Source organism: Colius striatus, chromosome Z, assembly GCF_028858725.1.
Source record: "Colius striatus isolate bColStr4 chromosome Z, bColStr4.1.hap1, whole genome shotgun sequence".
NCBI lineage: Eukaryota > Metazoa > Chordata > Aves > Coliiformes > Coliidae > Colius > Colius striatus.
Genome location: NC_084790.1, coordinates 5,871,784 through 5,887,400, shown reverse-complemented (window position 1 = coordinate 5,887,400; position 15,617 = coordinate 5,871,784). Strand labels below are relative to the sequence as shown.

General features: G+C 62.0%; 2 protein-coding genes across 2 annotated transcripts; one reads left to right on the top strand and one right to left on the bottom strand.

Annotated features, from left to right (window-relative positions):
• The first annotated feature begins 2,873 nt into the window (after positions 1 to 2,873).
• Positions 2,874 to 5,650, top strand: DLX3 (distal-less homeobox 3). Its single transcript, XM_062019105.1, has 3 exons — positions 2,874 to 3,192; positions 3,567 to 3,757; positions 5,309 to 5,650. Exons 1-3 carry the CDS (start codon positions 2,874 to 2,876, stop codon positions 5,648 to 5,650), a joined length of 852 nt encoding a protein of 283 aa, XP_061875089.1.
• A 6,672-nt stretch (positions 5,651 to 12,322) lies between these two features.
• Positions 12,323 to 15,111, bottom strand: LOC104554043 (homeobox protein box-5-like). The gene is made up of 3 exons (XM_062019043.1): positions 14,820 to 15,111; positions 13,427 to 13,620; positions 12,323 to 12,574 (listed from the first exon to the last, which is right to left on the bottom strand). The coding sequence occupies exons 1-3, from the start codon at positions 15,109 to 15,111 to the stop codon at positions 12,323 to 12,325; spliced, it is 738 nt and encodes a 245-aa protein (XP_061875027.1).
• Positions 15,112 to 15,617: the final 506 nt, after the last annotated feature.

The window sequence follows — 15,617 nt, the reverse complement described above, 5'->3', positions numbered from 1 at the left end:
CACGGGTTGGTCCCGATCCTGGCCCAGAGCACTCCGAACACCCGCCGTCTCCCTGGGGACGGGTGGGTTTTCTTTCTGGCAGGTGACACAGCCCTCGGCAAGGGCACATAGAACCTCGCCCAGGCGGTCAGACCCGCCCCCCGGCTTGGGGACATTTTGGGGTGCAATGGCTCCGTCTCTCTGCCCACTGGAATGTCCAGTGTTCCAGGGGTTCACTCTGTGGCGCTGGTTCCACCCAGGAGGGTGTTAGTACCCAAGGAGGGGGGGGGACAGCACCTCAGGGACAGTGTTCGCACTCAAAGGAGGCGCATTTGTACCCAATGTTTGCACCCAGCACGGATATCAGCGCCCCGGGAGCCTGTTGGCACACAACAGGGAGGTGTTTGTGTCCAGAAGAGGGTGTCTCCTCCCCCAGGGAAGCGTATGCCCGCCGCGGGGAGGGAGTCTCAGCCCCCAGCGAGGGGAGTGTTCGCGCCCAGGAGGGGTATGAGCATCCCAGCACCCAGAGCGGGTGTCATGGCCCCAAGCAGAGGTGTCGTTTCCTGCAAGGGACACTAGATGGAGCCGTCCGCCCAAGGATGCGGTTGGGGGGGGACGACAAACACACGCCAGAGGCTGTGCCGAGACCCCCGAACCCCCCCGCGCTGAGGAAGTGGTGAGCGCCCGGAGCGACCCCCGCGGGCACCGCCGGGCTGCGGGGCCGTTTCCAGCCGCGGCATCGAGGGGACACACGCGCCCCCTCCTCAGCGTTGCGGGGGGCAGGGCGAGGAGGAACTTCACCGTCACAGGACGGTGGGGGAGACTCCAGCCTTGTGGAGGGGGCAGGGGGGCTGCTAGCTATGGCTATTCGTGCCACTGTGTGGCCATTCATGCCACTAGGTGCTCTGAAACAGCGACTTGTGCCACCTTCACTGTCCCAGTTGACTCAAACTGGACAACCCGCAGTCCCCTGTGCCCTCTCACCCGTGAGTTTTTGGGCCTTCACCAAGTGCCAGCTCGAGGCCCAAGTGCCTCCCAGTCGCAGACTGGGACAGTTCAGGACTGCACAGACCTGCTCCCCATCTGCATCCCGGCCTCAGCCGCGCTCCTGAACCCGCAGCTTCCCAACAGGCTTTTCCTGCCCGAGAAGCCCTTCTCCCATGAGGAACCAGCCCCAGTGATGGTCCAGCCGGAGGGACAGCCAGGCAGGGGACCAGGGATGTCCTCTGGCACCTTGGGAAACATCCCCAGGGAGGCCTACGCAGAGCTGTGCGCAGGACTGGCGGCAGGGCTGGGCTTGTCCCAGACGGTTCTGTCCCCTCTGAACTAATTCCACAATTGCAATTTACATTTCCCGTGTAGGAAGGCCCTCACCCTCATACACAGCTCTGGGCAACGCTCCTGCCTCCTTCCAGCCACTTCCTCTGGACTGATCGCGAGCCTATAGATTTCTACTTCTTATTCTTATTTGATATTCCTCCTGTTCTTCCTATTCCTATTTTTGTTCCTATGTCATTCTGTTCACATTTTCTACCATTTCTCCCCTTTATTCGCGGCGCGGTGACGGCGCCGGGACTCGAACCCACGGTCCCGGCGGCGCCGCAGGTTCCCACTGTGGCCGTTAGGTGGCGCCATCGCACTGCGCCGCGCTCCTTGGCGGGGGGGCGGGGTGGGGGACCGGCGCGCGGAGGGATCGGGGACAGTCCGCGGGGAGACAGTGGGGCTGCAGGGGAAAAGCTTCTGCCAGGCTTAAGGGTCCGCCCCTAGCCCCCTCCTAGTGTCCCCCCGCCCCTCCAGGAGTAGGAACCTGCCGACAGAGGCAGAGACCCCCACCAAAATAAAAGTCTCCTTCACGCACACGGCTCTACGCCCCCCGCCGTGCCCCGGTGCTGGGTGGAGGGGGTCGCTGGGGGCAGCTCTGCGAGTGGCAGGGGCTGGAAGAGGGTGTCTCGGGGCTCTGGGCTGGGCAATGCTGCTGATGCCTGGCTCTTAGGGCAGCGGAGGGATCCAGGGCCATGATGAGTGGGAGAGTGGCACAAAGTCCTGTGGGGGAGTGGGATGTCCTCAGAATAGGGGTTTGTCACCACCCCGAGGTCCCCACAGGGCAGGGGGAGGACGGCAGGTTTTGGGGTACATGAGGGTCCTGCACTCCATAAGGCTGGGAGGGCTCTGCCTTGGGAATGGTTGTTGAGCTGGGAGACACTGGGAACTTCTGGGAAAAAGGGGAGCTGGGTGGGGGGGGGGAATGGCTGCAAAACATACTCCTGTAGCCACGCAGCCCCAAGTGCCAAACCATCCTACTCCCTAACCTCAACCCTTCCTGTCCCCCACTCCCAGCAAATTCCCCTGCCCCCCACTCCCCCTCCAAATCCCCTCTCAACACCAAGAGTCCCGGCGGGGGGCACCAATCCCCTTGCAAAGGAGCCCTCCCCTGACTTGCAGGGTGTCCCTAGGGGCCCTGCCAGCCACCCCACCCCCGCCACCTCTGCTCCTGCAGACAGGAGCCTGCGATCTTTATTTATTCCTTCTCTGTCCTTCACCCACTCTTTGTTGTTTCTTGAGAGAGGGAAAGAGGAAAAAAAAAAAGAGAGAGAGAGAAGAAAAAACCCAACATAAACACAGCGAGCGAGGAGGCAGGAGCCTGTTTTGCCTCCCAGGCAATATTTCTGGAGCCAATCGGAATGCGCACCCACCCTGCCCTGCTCCCTAATTAAAGGCTTTAAGCAGGCGGCCGGGGCTGGAGGTTTGGGCACAGTCTCTTGGTTGCTCCTCAGCAGAGCTGGTGCAGAGGAGCCGGCTCTGGGCACGCCAGGCCTGACGCGCGGGCAGCCGGAGCCGCCGGCTTGGGGGGTCCCCGGCCAGGCGGGCAACTCCCCCCACTCCCACTTCCAGCGATGAGTGGCTCTTTCGACAAGAAGCTCACCAGCATCCTCACCGACCTCTCGGGCTCGCTGAGCTGCCATGCCGCCTCCAAGGACTCTCCTACCTTACCCGAGTCCTCCGTCACCGATCTGGGCTACTACACCAGCCAACATGACTACTACTCGGGCCAGTCCTACAGCCAGCCCGTGAGCCACTACCCGTACCACCAGTTCAACCTCAACGGCATCGGCGCTGCTGGCACCTACTCGCCCAAATCCGACTATTCCTACAGCCCTTCCTACCGCCAATACAGCCACTTCAGGGACCAGCAGCTCCCAGCCCAGGAAGCAGGTAGGACGCAGGGAGTGAGGGGCCGTATCCATCCCGCTGGTCCCCTGGGACTGCAGTGAGCACTTTGCAAAGTCGCACCCCTCTAAGTGTTCTGAAGTTGGGGACGGGCTGGCTGAGGGCACAGGGAAGGGGCTGTGGTCCCCATCCAAGGATGGGGTGGCTGTTGGGGCAGGGCTGAGCCCCCTCCTGCATTCCTGGTGCTGCTGGGGGGTGATGCAGTGGGATGGAGCAGCGCTGGATGCGGCTGTGGTGCCCAGGGGATGGGGCAGTGCCGCCACACAGAGTGGGATGAGCCTGAGTTTGAGTGGGGTGCGGGGTGTCTGTGCTGGGACCCCTTCGCCATCACTGACCTCACACCTCCGCTCTCTGCCCAGTGTCGGTGAAAGAGGAGCCGGAGCCGGAGGTGCGGATGGTCAATGGGAAACCCAAGAAGATCCGCAAGCCCCGCACCATCTACTCCAGCTACCAACTGGCGGCTCTGCAACGCCGCTTCCAGAAAGCCCAGTACCTGGCGCTGCCCGAACGGGCTGAACTGGCTGCACAGCTGGGGCTCACCCAGACCCAGGTAAGGGCTCAGCCCCCGGTCACCCCAATTCCCAGCCACGGGCAGGAGGGATCGGCAGGAGAGGGAGCTGGAGCTCAATCCCCTTGCAAAACCTGAATTGGTGGGGGTTTGGGTGAGAGATTCATTCACAGCTGGGTGGTGAGAGCTGAAAGGGATCTGCAGGTCCCCTACTCCCCACTTGCTCGCGGGTACAGGAGTCTCTGCCACCAAATTTCCCTCTGTGGGGCAGATCTGCACTGCTGAGGAAGAGGTGGAGAGGAGGGACTGAGCAGACAGAGAGGTCAGACCCCTACTGTGCTCCACTCCCCAGGTTTTGGGGTTTGTTGCCCTCACTCCGGAGCCAGCCCCATCCCGGATCTCTATCTGTCCAAATCCTGCCATAGTGCCTGGGAGAGTCCTGGGTCAGCAACCCACACAGCTCCCCAGGAACGCAGGACAACAAATCCCAGGCAGGACAGCACTCTCAGTGCTGGGGATGGGTTGCCTGAGACAGGGTGCAGCAGCAGGTCCTGGCCCCATCCCAGCAGCAGGTCCTGGCCCCAAGTCCGGCAGGAATATGGGGTCCTGGGGACTGGATCTGGCTCGCCCCAGACGAGCTTTCTGGAGCTTCCCTTGGGTCCATCCTCTCGGTGCTCCAACTCCCCCATCCTGCTTGAACCAGGCAGAGAGAAGGGATTTTGGGACATGAGCCACATGCCCCCCCAGGGACCTTGTGCTGCAAGTGGCAGTTTAGGCTGGACTGGAAGGGCAGGAAAGGGCTTCTCCCCTTGCAGCACCCAGGTTTGGGGCTAAACCCTTCCTTTTGGGGCTTGCCTGGCGTCAGGACAGATTGTCCCTGCTGATCTGTTGGTGTGAGGGCGAGCAGGTTGTCACCACCATCACCGCAGTGGGCGACACCTCCGCACCCCGTCCTTGTGCCGCCCTTGGCGCGGCGCTCCCCAGCCAGCGCCCGGCCTTCCTCCTCCTCCCTTGGGCGATGAAGCAATCGGGGACAGTAGGCAAAAGGCTGACGGAGCGCGTCACCCGCTCCCAGAGGGACATCCTGTTTGGGTGACAACCACTGCCACCCCCACCCTGTCCCCAGGGGCCAAGGGCGGCCGCGCCGCCGCCTCGCCCAGCACCAGCGCCGCTCCCGACGCCCGGCGCCCTGTGCTGCGTGGCCTGACAGGCTTCCCACGGCGCTGCCGGCCCCGGAGGGCCTTCCTGCCATGCACCGTGGTGCCGAGGTCTCCATGGCACCCGTGTCGTGGGTGCCTTCCCACGGTACGTGGCGTGTCTGGGTTCCCCCTGACATCCACACCCCGGGTGCCTTGCTGTGTTGCACCGTGTGTCTGGGGTCCCTGTGGCACCCACGTGCCAGGGGGTTCCCGTCTCACCGGCACTGTGTGTGGGAAGCTTACGTCCCTCGTCCCTTCCCATGCTGCGCTGTGTGTCTGGGCTCCCCGTGACACTGATGTCCCTGGCTCCTTCCTGTGTGCCTGGGGTCCCTGTGTCACCCCCACCCCGGTCTGCTTTTGTTGGTGGTCGCTGACTCCTCTCCCTCCCTGCCAGGTGAAGATCTGGTTCCAGAACCGCCGCTCCAAGTTCAAGAAGCTGTACAAGAACGGCGAGGTGCCGCTGGAGCACAGCCCCAACAACAGCGACTCCATGGCCTGCAACTCGCCCCCCTCCCCAGCCGTCTGGGACAGTAACTCGCACGGGAACGCGCCAGGCCGGACCCCGCTCCCGCAGCCGCTTCCTTACAGCTCTTCCCCCGGCTTTTTGGAGGAGCACAACCCCTGGTATCACCCCCAGACCCTCAGCGGACCCCACGGACCCCACCAACCGCCGCCAGCCACCGCGATGCATCACACCTCCCCGGGGCCTCCCGCCAACACCGGCGCCGTCTACTAACAGCCCCGGCAACAAAAGGAATGAGAGAGACAGTGGCAGAACTCCCTTGCCTCCTTTTTTTCTTTTTCCCCTCTATTTTTGGCTTTTTTTTTTTCCTTCTTTTTGCCAAAACCCAAAAGGACACCCATGTACACGCACCCTTAGATATACACTTATATATCCTATCCTCTCCCAGCTCAACTCAGGAACAAGAGGACTGCAAAGGGTTAAGCTCATTAGCTCCCAGCCCAGGGCAGGGGAGGAAAAAGTGCCCAGTTCCTCTGATGCTTTTTTTTTTTTCTTCCTTTTTTCATCACCCCTAATAAAACCGGCCCCTGAGGAGCCACATCCCACCGGAGGTCCCTCGCCGGAGCTCTGCTTCCTGGGGCCACCCCAGTAAGCTGCCGTGGTGTGGGGGAGCTACCCTATCCTATGCTACCCCTACCCCGAGCACGAGTGGGCACCCAGGAGGGGCGCCTGGAGCACCTGCCCCCCACTTGGGATGGAGCCCGTGGGGTGGAGAACGCAACATCGTGGCATGTGAGTGCCCATCATTGACACTGAAGGAGTGTAGCACGCTTCATTCTCGCAGCACCTGAAATCTGGGGAGCTGTTTGAGGCTGGGGGTGGGGATGAGGGGTGTGCTACGGACACCCCATGGGAACAAACCTAGACCCCCAACCTGGCCGCTTCTGTGACAGCGTCACAGGAATCACCCAGAGACAATGCTCAGACAGTAAGGTGGATATTTAAAAGCGAAGTAAGGAGTGTGTGGGGACAAAATATTTTAATATTTAAACAGTTCAGGAACAGTTTAAGTTATTTTTTAAGAAAGAAAACCCGTGCTCATGTCCATTTTCTAGCAGTGCTTCCATCTGTGCCAGTTAAGCTACGGACAGAGCAGAATGCCTATTTTTTAAAGAAACTGACAACACATTTTAAGGAAAAAGACAAAAAAAAACCAATCAAAAAAAACACCCCTCTTTACTATTTTTTAAGAGAATGACACTATTTTTTTAAACGCAGAAAGTGCAGTTTTAAGAAGTGTTCGTATGTGTTGTACAGTCCCGAGGACCTTATTTATGTTGCCTTATATAAATAGGGGTGTAGGGGGAAAAAAAGAGTGTACATAAAGTTCATTTCTATAAAGTCGATCCAAACCAAACTGGTTTCGGTCTGGTTTTTTGTTCACTGTTTTTGTAAGGTAAAAAACCCCCTATCAAGCCAGGTTGACAGGAGCACCCCGTAAGGCTGGGGGCTCCCCTGAAGGTCCTTTGTGGCTTCCCAAAGCTGATCTAGAAACGTTAATAAAAGTGCTTTGAATTTGACGGCTCTGAACAGCGTTTTTTGGGAGGTTTGGGGGGAAGAGAGAGGAGCTCGGCGGTTTTCTGGCTGTGGCAATGCAGTTAAACCCTGCGGCCTCCTTTTGGGGGGGGATGGGGACTGAAGGTGGCACTGGGCGGTGGGCACAGCCACTGCCAGTTCCCACTTTGCCCCCTGAGTGAGAACTTGGGGACGGGGGATTTTTATTGCTGGTTTGCGGAGTCTTCCTTCAGAGACCTACCGCTTCCCTCCTGCTCCTCGTACTGGGACCAGTAGGCGCCTAGCCATGCAAACTGGGAGGGTGGCTGGTCTGCCTCGGTGTCTCTTTTGGGGACACACCATGAGGAAAGTTTGGCAGGGGACCGGACCTCCACCGTGGCACCGACCCCTCGGAACTAGCACTCACCATCCCCACCAGCATTATGGGTCCAGGAGGGCACGAGTGACCCAAAGACTCCCCCAGACGTGGGGCCACAGGATGGGGACGGTGACAGTCCTTGGGGCTGAACCGTGCTGGTCACCCTGCCTCGCTGTTCCCGCTGTTTCCATCGTTTCACGGGCAGGGGTGCAGCAAAGGATCAGGGGTGGAAGCTCTGAAGCTCTGTCCCCCATCCCAGTGCTGCCATGCTCGGGACAGGGGATCTGGGCCCCAGGATCACTGTGTCTATGGTCACGGAGGGCCCCCCCCAGCTCCCCGCGCTGCTCCCCACGAAGCCCCCATCCTCCCGTGGAGTGGCTGTGGGGATGGTTCCCCTGCACCCGTCGGGGCCGGCCCCGGAACAGTGGGGACCGGCACCCCGGGCAAAGCCGGGACAACTTTCAGCGTCTCCCCTTCCCACAGCCAAGCCCACGAAGGGCCGACTTAGCACTCAGATCCCCCCACAGACTACACCCGCCGACTCCCCATCCCATCCCCTACTCCAGCCGCGCTGCCGTCGGGCACAGCCGGACCCCTGGGTACCAGCGCACAGCCGGACCCGCAGGCACCGGGCCGGTTGCAGAGGATTAGGCCGGGGCTGCCGGTCCCCGTCCCTCAGCGCGGGGGGTTGGGGTTGGGCTGGAGGCTGCGTGCAAACCGCCGCGGAGCCGGCAGACACGCTGGAGACACGGGGGTTATTAAGGGGAAGCTGCCAACAAGAGCGAGGAGGCGGCGGGTTGGGAGAGGAGGAAGAGCGAGCGGCGTTGCCTGGAGTGGGGAGCGCGGCTGAGCTGGCGCGGGCTGATTTTATTTTTCGCATTTTTTAATTTAGGAGGCGGGGGGGGGGGGTGTGAAAAAAAGAAAAAAGACAAGGTTACATATCCCTGGATTATATAAATGCCGGGTGCACCACTGCCCGAGGACCTGCACTGATCCAGCTCTCCTCCGGCAGCGTGTGCTGCCAGCCCTGAGGCCCCGGGGATGGGCACCACGGGAGACATTGTGCACATGTAGCCCCCACATCATTCTTTTCCCACTCCTTGGTCCCAGCTACAGACCGTGTCCTGGAGCCTGTGTGGGGCTGGGGGCACCCAGGGGTCACAGACCCACAGCCCGTGGGGTGGGCTGGGTACCAGGAGCCACGGCTGGTGCAGATGCTCTTTGCACCTGCCCACTGAGCAGTGGCAGAGCCACGCATGGCCCCTCTCGGCTGCCTTCCCCTGTTCCTCCTCACTCAGCCCCAGCTCCAATAGCCCAGTGGGGTCTGCCACCAGCATTACCTGCATTCTTCCAGCCCAGAAGTGGCCAAGACCCCCAGAGCTCCCCAAAACAGAGTACAGGACCCAGACACCCTCTTCAGGGACAAGCCCACTCCCCCTGCCTGCAGCTGCTTCCCCAGTGCACTGTCAACAGCAGAGCAGGGCCTGAGAGATGGAAGTTGGACCCTCCAAGGGTGGGAACATCACCCCATCACCTCACACCTCCCAGTACCCCTCACCCAGCCCTGGCACAGGAATTAAATGACCATCCTTTATTACACCATTTATCCTTTTTATCCTCTTCCAGCACCAGGGATAGAGAGCAGCACTGGGCAGTACTTGGATGGGGATGCTGTGGACATCCAGCCCCTTGGAGAGGATCTTGGCAGTAACTATGGGCAGGACAAGAGCTCAGATGTAGTTTCTAGCCCCTATGGGTCCAAGCTGTGGGGCAGCAGTGTCTCTGCACTGCTCTGCCCCACATGCACAAGCCCTGATGTACAGCCCTCTCCATGCTGCACGCGGTTCCTGCCCCGTTGCAACATGCTGCTTCCAGCCACTTGCGTCACGCTGCTGCCAGCACAAAGCGCGGGGGCAGCTGCCCGCCCACGGCCTGGCCTGGCATCCACCATGGCTTCATCCCCTCCCCAGCTCTTGGCTAACCTGGTGTGCAGCAGCCAGAGTCGAGCAGCGATGCCAGGCAGCCATGGCATTGATGCCAGCTGGGGCTCCATTGTCTCCCTTAGCTCTGGAAAATAGGACAGAAGAGCTTCAGAGTGGCCTCGAGGATGCCTGCTCCCTGTCTGCCCCAGTCCATGGCCCAGCACCCTACCCAGGCTGGGGATGGGAAGGGGACACAAAGTCCTCCCTCACCACTGCCTAATTCCTGCCCTGGCAAGCTGAAGAAGACCACTGGAGATGAGGGACCTGAACAAGTCATTGGACATTTCTGTTCCTGGTGGGATTTCTCCATCCAGGGGGTTAAATGCTACCACACTGGGATATCTGGGTGGCTCTTGGTCTTTTCTGAGTGTGCCCAGATGGGGACACTTTTGGCTGGTGGAGGACAGCCAAGCCCAGCTCCAGTGATGCCATGCTGGCAATGCCACCCCTCTCCCGAGGTGCAGAGGAAAGTGATGGTCACCACCCAGTTTGGCTGCAGAGGAAAGGGAAGAACAACCCCTAAAACCCCTCCCCAGGGCACAGGACCCCATCCCTGTCCTCACCCCCATCCCACAGGAGTGTCTTGAGCAGGACTCAAGTACAAGTGGGCTCCCTTGGGTGCCTGAGAGATGGGCTGGAGCACTCAAGGGTGCCCTAACTGCTCCCAGGCATCAGGGGTCCCATATGTGTGGCCAGGGGTAGGTGGGAGCTGTGGGCGCAGGCATCACCTCTGCGGGGTTGGGGCCCTGCCACTGTCCCAACTGCACTGTGAATGCTGAGCGGGACAGATCCAGCCCTGAGAGCCAAGGGCTGCTGCGTCCCTCCTGCTGCAAGACAGGACCTGCGAGTGGCTCTGGCTGCAGGTCCTTTGGCAGCACATCCATCAGGAAAGCCGAGTAGGCACTGTGGCCTCTGCCTCCTGCTTCCCCCACCCCGTCGGATCCTTCCCCTCCCAGGCATACCACACCACCAAGCCCCCTCCACCTCTGCAGGAGGTTACTCCAAATGCATGGGGCTGAGATGGTGCTGAGCAATCAGCTCCTCCACAGCAGCACCCCAAGCCATTCAAGAGCCCTTTGCAGCTGGGACCACACCAGGTTTCAGTCTCTTCCTTGGCTGGAGAGTAACTCCTGGAGGAAAATTGCCCCTTCCAGGCCAAAGCCCTTGCCTGGGGTAAAGCCCATCCATGGTTTTCACTAGTTTCTGAGGGGATGAGGCACTCTTTCCTCCAGTGTTGTCACAGAGCAAATTCATCCTCCTTCCTAAAGCCTCAGTGGGGAAGATGGGCTCTATTGCTCAGGGAAAATAAAGTCAACCTTGTCCTGCACAGCCCCCTGCTTGTGTCAGACCTGTGCACACCATCCACCACGCAGGGGATACAATGCATCACGTCTTGGTCCTGGACCATAGTCAGTCCTGCCCACCGTGTCCCCTAGGTTGCTGAGCCAGCCCATGGGCTCTGCACCCTCCACGTGCCATTGCTGCAGTGTGCCCAGGCCATTGCAGGACACAACTGGGGACAACTGTACCTGCATGCCAGCAGGGTCACTGTCAGCACCCCAAACCTCTGAGCTGAGGGATCAAACCTGCTGACAGCTGTCAGGGCAGCAGGAGATCGATTCCACACACCTCTGGCCCTATGACACACCATGCCCATGCTCAGCATCACATGTCCAGCCCTGTCCATCTCCCAGCTATCGATTGCTTGCCCCAAAACCCAACTCCTCAGGTCAGAAACAAGCACTCAGAAAAACCTCTGTCCCTGTGTGCTGCCGAAGATGCAACACACAGAGCTGTGCCCAGCACCACTCCCTCCCTGACCGAGCCAGCTGGAAAGAGACGGGTGGTCCCTGGGGCAGGAAAGGACCCTTGGAGCTGTGGAAATACGAGGTGGGAATATCTGGAGTGAGGATTGTGGCCTGTTTGTGCAATGGAGCAAACCTCAGTATGGACAGGCAGCACCGGCAAATCTCTGCCCCACTGAGGGTCTCATCCCCATTGCAGTGACAAACACATCGAGCAGGATGGGGAAAAGTAGGAAATAATGAGAATATGTTTTCTAGCTGGGTTCTGGCCTCAGAAAGGCACAAGGGGAGAGGTGATCCGCCGTCAAACCTGCAGCAGAGCAATAGCTCAAACTCTCAAAACGCTCTCGATCCCAAGGCCAAGTACCCACGGGGGCTGCTGGAGACATGGGGCAGGAACCCCAGGCTTGACCTGCCCCGGAGTCCCCAGCCTGCCCTGTGTCCCTCGCCCTCCTTCCCCGGCTCCTATTAAAGGAGACATCTTCAACAGCTCCAAATTGCCTGTAATTACCCTGAGGAGGGGGCGAGAAGCCCCTCAGTGAGGGGCCCGGGTCCACAATTACTATAATTGCGCCTCCATTTTGGGGGAGCAATCAGGTGTCTGAGAGCAGCAGCAGGTCCCACACAGATGTCTGGGTTGGGAAGGTGACGGGACCACAGCCCTAACCCCTGGCCCCTGCTCCAGTGCCCCTGTCCCCAGGAGCTTTTGGAGACAGCAGTCTCCAAGGGATGGGGCCGAAGCATTTCCCCCAAACCAAGGACAGATCCCAACCCTCAGAGGGAGCAGCAGGTAGGAAGCAGCAGGCTTTACTTTACAAGTGTGCAGCCTATTTATAAACGGAGGAGCACGTACAATAACGGACAGTATTTATAAATAAAGCCAGGCTGGGGAGTCCCTGGACACCCCAGCCTCTCGGAGCCCCGCTGCCTCATGTCCGTGAGCAGAGGGACTCGTGGCAGTGGCTGGAGGCCGAGTTCTGTTCCGCCGGGACGGGTGCATTGCGGTGTGTGCCAGAGCTCTCTCACTTCAGACAGCGATGGAGCAGGTGATCCCCAGTTTTCTGCAGACAGTATCTGCCTTCCTCCACCTCCTCTTTTTCCTACTCCATTCGCTGGGCTCCTCAAGGGCTTCACGGGGCTCTCCGGTGCCTCAGAGGTGGTGGCGGAGCATCCCCCACACTTGCTGGCCCTCCCGCACCCGGGGGGTGCTGGAGCCGTGGCAGTGTCACATCATGGGAGCCCGGGGGATGGTGTCCTGTGGGTGCGGCTGGTACCAGGCTCCAAAGCTGTTGATGTAGCTGCTGGGGGCCAGGGGAGCCCCTTTGCCTGCCATGGGGATGTCCCAGAGCTGGGGGACGTTGGGAGAGCAAGGGGAGAGGGAGGTGGTGGTGTGGAGGTGCTCCCCATCAGGCACACTTGAGCCCTGCTTCATGATCTTCTTGTACTTGGAGCGCTTGTTCTGGAACCAGATCTTGACCTGCGGGACAGGGAGGGTTGAGCAGGGACAATGAGGTGTGAGGCCAATGCCACCCCACCCCAAACCCCCAGCATCAATACTCACAGACCCCTCCGGGGTCCCTCCCATCTGCACCTGTCCTTCCCCAGAGCCATAGGAGATTGGGTGTGGGGGTCTGTGAGGCAAGCCGGGCTCTGAGCCTTTACAAGCCATCAGAGACTCCGCTGAGGGCAGCTGGAGGAGACGGTGGGAAGAGGCACGGGGAGCCCGGACCAACACGCAACAAACCGAGAGCTGCCCAGGAGTCCCCAGCTGTGCACATGCCCGTGTGTCCCCACGTCCCCCCCGCGGCACGGGCTGCGCCCCCCGCCGGGAGCCGGGTGCTGGGGCTGGGCTGGGGTGCGGCGCGGTGGGGTGGTGGCCCCGCTCATTCCTCCCCACGGTCCCCCCCGCGCTGCCGGCAGGTTCCCACTTGTCTCCTCTTCCCCAGCTTTATGAGCTCGCTTCGCCCCTGGCTCCGGGCTGCACCGCTGCCGCCTGCCTGTCTCTCCCCATCGCCTTCAAAAACCCACTCACCCCGTCCCGCGGCCCAGGGCCGCCCAGCGCCGGGCACGGCCGGGCCCGCAGCCAGGCTCCGGGGCTGGGAAAGTCCCGGTGCCGCTGGGAGGTGCGAGCAGGGGCGCCCTGAACCCGAGCCCCGGGGGCCCACCGGCGCCGGCTCCCCCACCGCGGCACGGCACGGCTCGGCACGTCTCCAGCGCGCCCCGGCACCCTGGCGCAGCCTTCGGCCCGAGCAGCAAAGGGCAGGAGCCTCCCCTGCCGCCACGGCGCATCCCTGGGGCCCAGAGCTCTGCCCGCTGGCAGGGGCCGTACCTGGGTCTGGGTGAGCCCCAGCTGCGCCGCCAGCTCGGCGCGCTCCGGCAGCGCCAGGTACTGGGTCTGCTGGAAGCGCTGGTTGAGGGCTTGCAGCTGCAGGCTGGAGTAGATGGTGCGTGGCTTGCGCAGCTTCTTCCCCTTGCCGTTGATGCGCAGCTCCCCGCTGGTGACGGCTGGGGGCTTCTCGTGCTCTTGGGGTGGCAGAGGAGCAGAGAGTTAAACATTCCGGGAGGTTGATAACAACGCCAACCAACCCCAAACCATCCCATCCCGGTCCTGAGGGAGCCAATGGGCTTTTTCTTTTGGGAGGTTAGTTTTGGAGGAGAGGGGGAATAAGCAGGAGGGAAACTTGTTTTTGCTGCACTGGCTCATCTAAGCCTCAAGTAAAGCAAAGGGAAAAACAAGAGTAGGAAGAGAGGGATGGGACTACTCATTCAATATCACTATTCTAGCCCCAAAGCAGGCAGGCCACAGGCCCCTCTGCTATGCACCCAACTGTGTGGGGGCCAGGCGTGACCCCATGGGACGATGGAGGGTGCAACAGGGCAGACCCTCCCCACCTGCCCCCATGGCCACTGCTGTGGGCATGCTGCTCCCCTGGGTGTCAGTGAGCCCCCGGGAAGCCCCCTCACTGCAAGGTCTGTTCCCTCATCCTGATGCCTTTCAGCGTTCCTGGTCCCCTCTAGGGCCACATGGCTTGTGTGGGGTAGAAACACACTGGGGCTGAAACCCACTGGGGACAAAGGGGTCCCCAGCCCTGAAGCACAGGGCTGATGTGAGCAAGCGCAGGACATGGGTGTGAGTGTCTCTGCACACCCACATACACAGTCTGCTCTGGCCACAGACATGGATGGCTCTCTGGAGCTGATGAGTGAACAGAGCCTGGGGGCTCAGCCGGACTCGGGACCCCTCGGTGGGGCAGCCTGGAGGCTGCTTCTCTCTGGAGCGACTCAGCTTGCAGTTTACTGCATCGGCTGTAGGGGAAAACAGCAGGGAGTGGGGATGCGACAGGGCAGGGAGCTGAGGTGGGAGCATGTGGGGCTGAGGGCAGCGTATGTGCTGCTCGGGGGCTCAGAGGGGGCTGGATGCGGGCAGCCAGGGGGCTGATGCTCCTCATCCCTCTGGTGTCACACAGCCGCCCAGTTCACGGGGTTCCATCGCGTCCGGGTGCCCTGGGAACCGCGGGACTTCACCCCTGGTCCCTGCGGGTACTCTCGGGGACCTCCCCCCGGGCCGAGTCCCGCATCGCCGCCGCCCCGACGGGCCAGCACAACCCCAACGCGCTTCCGACGGCTCCGTCCCGGCGCATCCCGGTGCGTGCCCATCGCTCCGCCACAGGTGGGTGCCCGGGGGCGGATGCGCAGCGCCGAGCTCCCCGCGCCCACCTTACCTGCGTCCTGCAGCCTGGCGCCGTGGGCCGGCCCGGCCGGAGGGTGCTGGGCGCCGGGGGGCGGGTAGGGCAGGTAGGGACTGCCGTGGGCAGGCGGGGGGACACCGCCGGGGTAGGCGTAGGGCCCGGGCCGGCTGTAGGAGGCAAAGGGCGACGGGTCGTGCTGGGGGTGGCCGGCGGGGTGGAGGCCGTGCAGCGGGTAGTGCGGCGGCGAGGGGTGGCCGAGCTCCAGGAAAGAGGCTTTGGAGGGGTCAGGCCCCAGCAGGCTCTCGGCCACGGAGCTCATGGTCATGGTGGGCCGGGCCAGGCCGGGCCGGGGCGGGCGGCCCCCGGAGCCCGCAGTGCCGCGCTGAGCCCCGCCGCCCCCCGACGGGCTCCGCGCTGCCGCGCCGCGGCCCCGCGCCCGGGGGATCCCCTGCCCGCCCCGCCCCGCCCCGCCCGCCGTGACGTCACGCCCCGGGGCACCCCCCCCCCCCCCCACCCTTCGCGGTTGCCCCCCCAGCCCCCAGGGGGGCAGACCCCTGTGTGTCCCTCCACCTCCCCCCGAGGTTCCCCATCACGTCTGTGCCTCGTCTCGGAGCAACGCGCCCTCGGGGAGGAGCCCCGGGGGGGACCCCAGACTCCTCATGTCCTGGATGAGTCTCCCCCGAGGGGGAGGGATTGACCCCCGTGCTCCTGCCCCCGCTGGGTAAGGGGTAATCTGGTGCTGGGGGGAACACCCTTTCTCAGGGTCACCGAAACATCGGAGCGTAGGAGTGGACGGTGACTCCCCCCGCACGTGGCCCAGGGAGGGGGCGT

Bases quoted from the DNA above. Each gene is read 5' to 3' on its own strand.
- LOC104554043 (XM_062019043.1), bottom strand. From the start codon at position 15,111: ATGACCATGAGCTCCGTGGCCGAGAGCCTGCTGGGGCCTGACCCCTCC. The intron at 13,621-14,819 runs GTAAGGTGGGCG...TGCCACCCCAAG, and splicing joins CGCCAGGCTGCAGGACGCAG to AGCACGAGAAGCCCCCAGCC. The intron at 12,575-13,426 runs GTACGGCCCCTG...CCTGTCCCGCAG, and splicing joins TGGGGCTCACCCAGACCCAG to GTCAAGATCTGGTTCCAGAA.
- DLX3 (XM_062019105.1), top strand. From the start codon at position 2,874: ATGAGTGGCTCTTTCGACAAGAAGCTCACCAGCATCCTCACCGACCTC. The intron at 3,193-3,566 runs GTAGGACGCAGG...CTCTCTGCCCAG, and splicing joins GCTCCCAGCCCAGGAAGCAG to TGTCGGTGAAAGAGGAGCCG. The intron at 3,758-5,308 runs GTAAGGGCTCAG...CCTCCCTGCCAG, and splicing joins TGGGGCTCACCCAGACCCAG to GTGAAGATCTGGTTCCAGAA.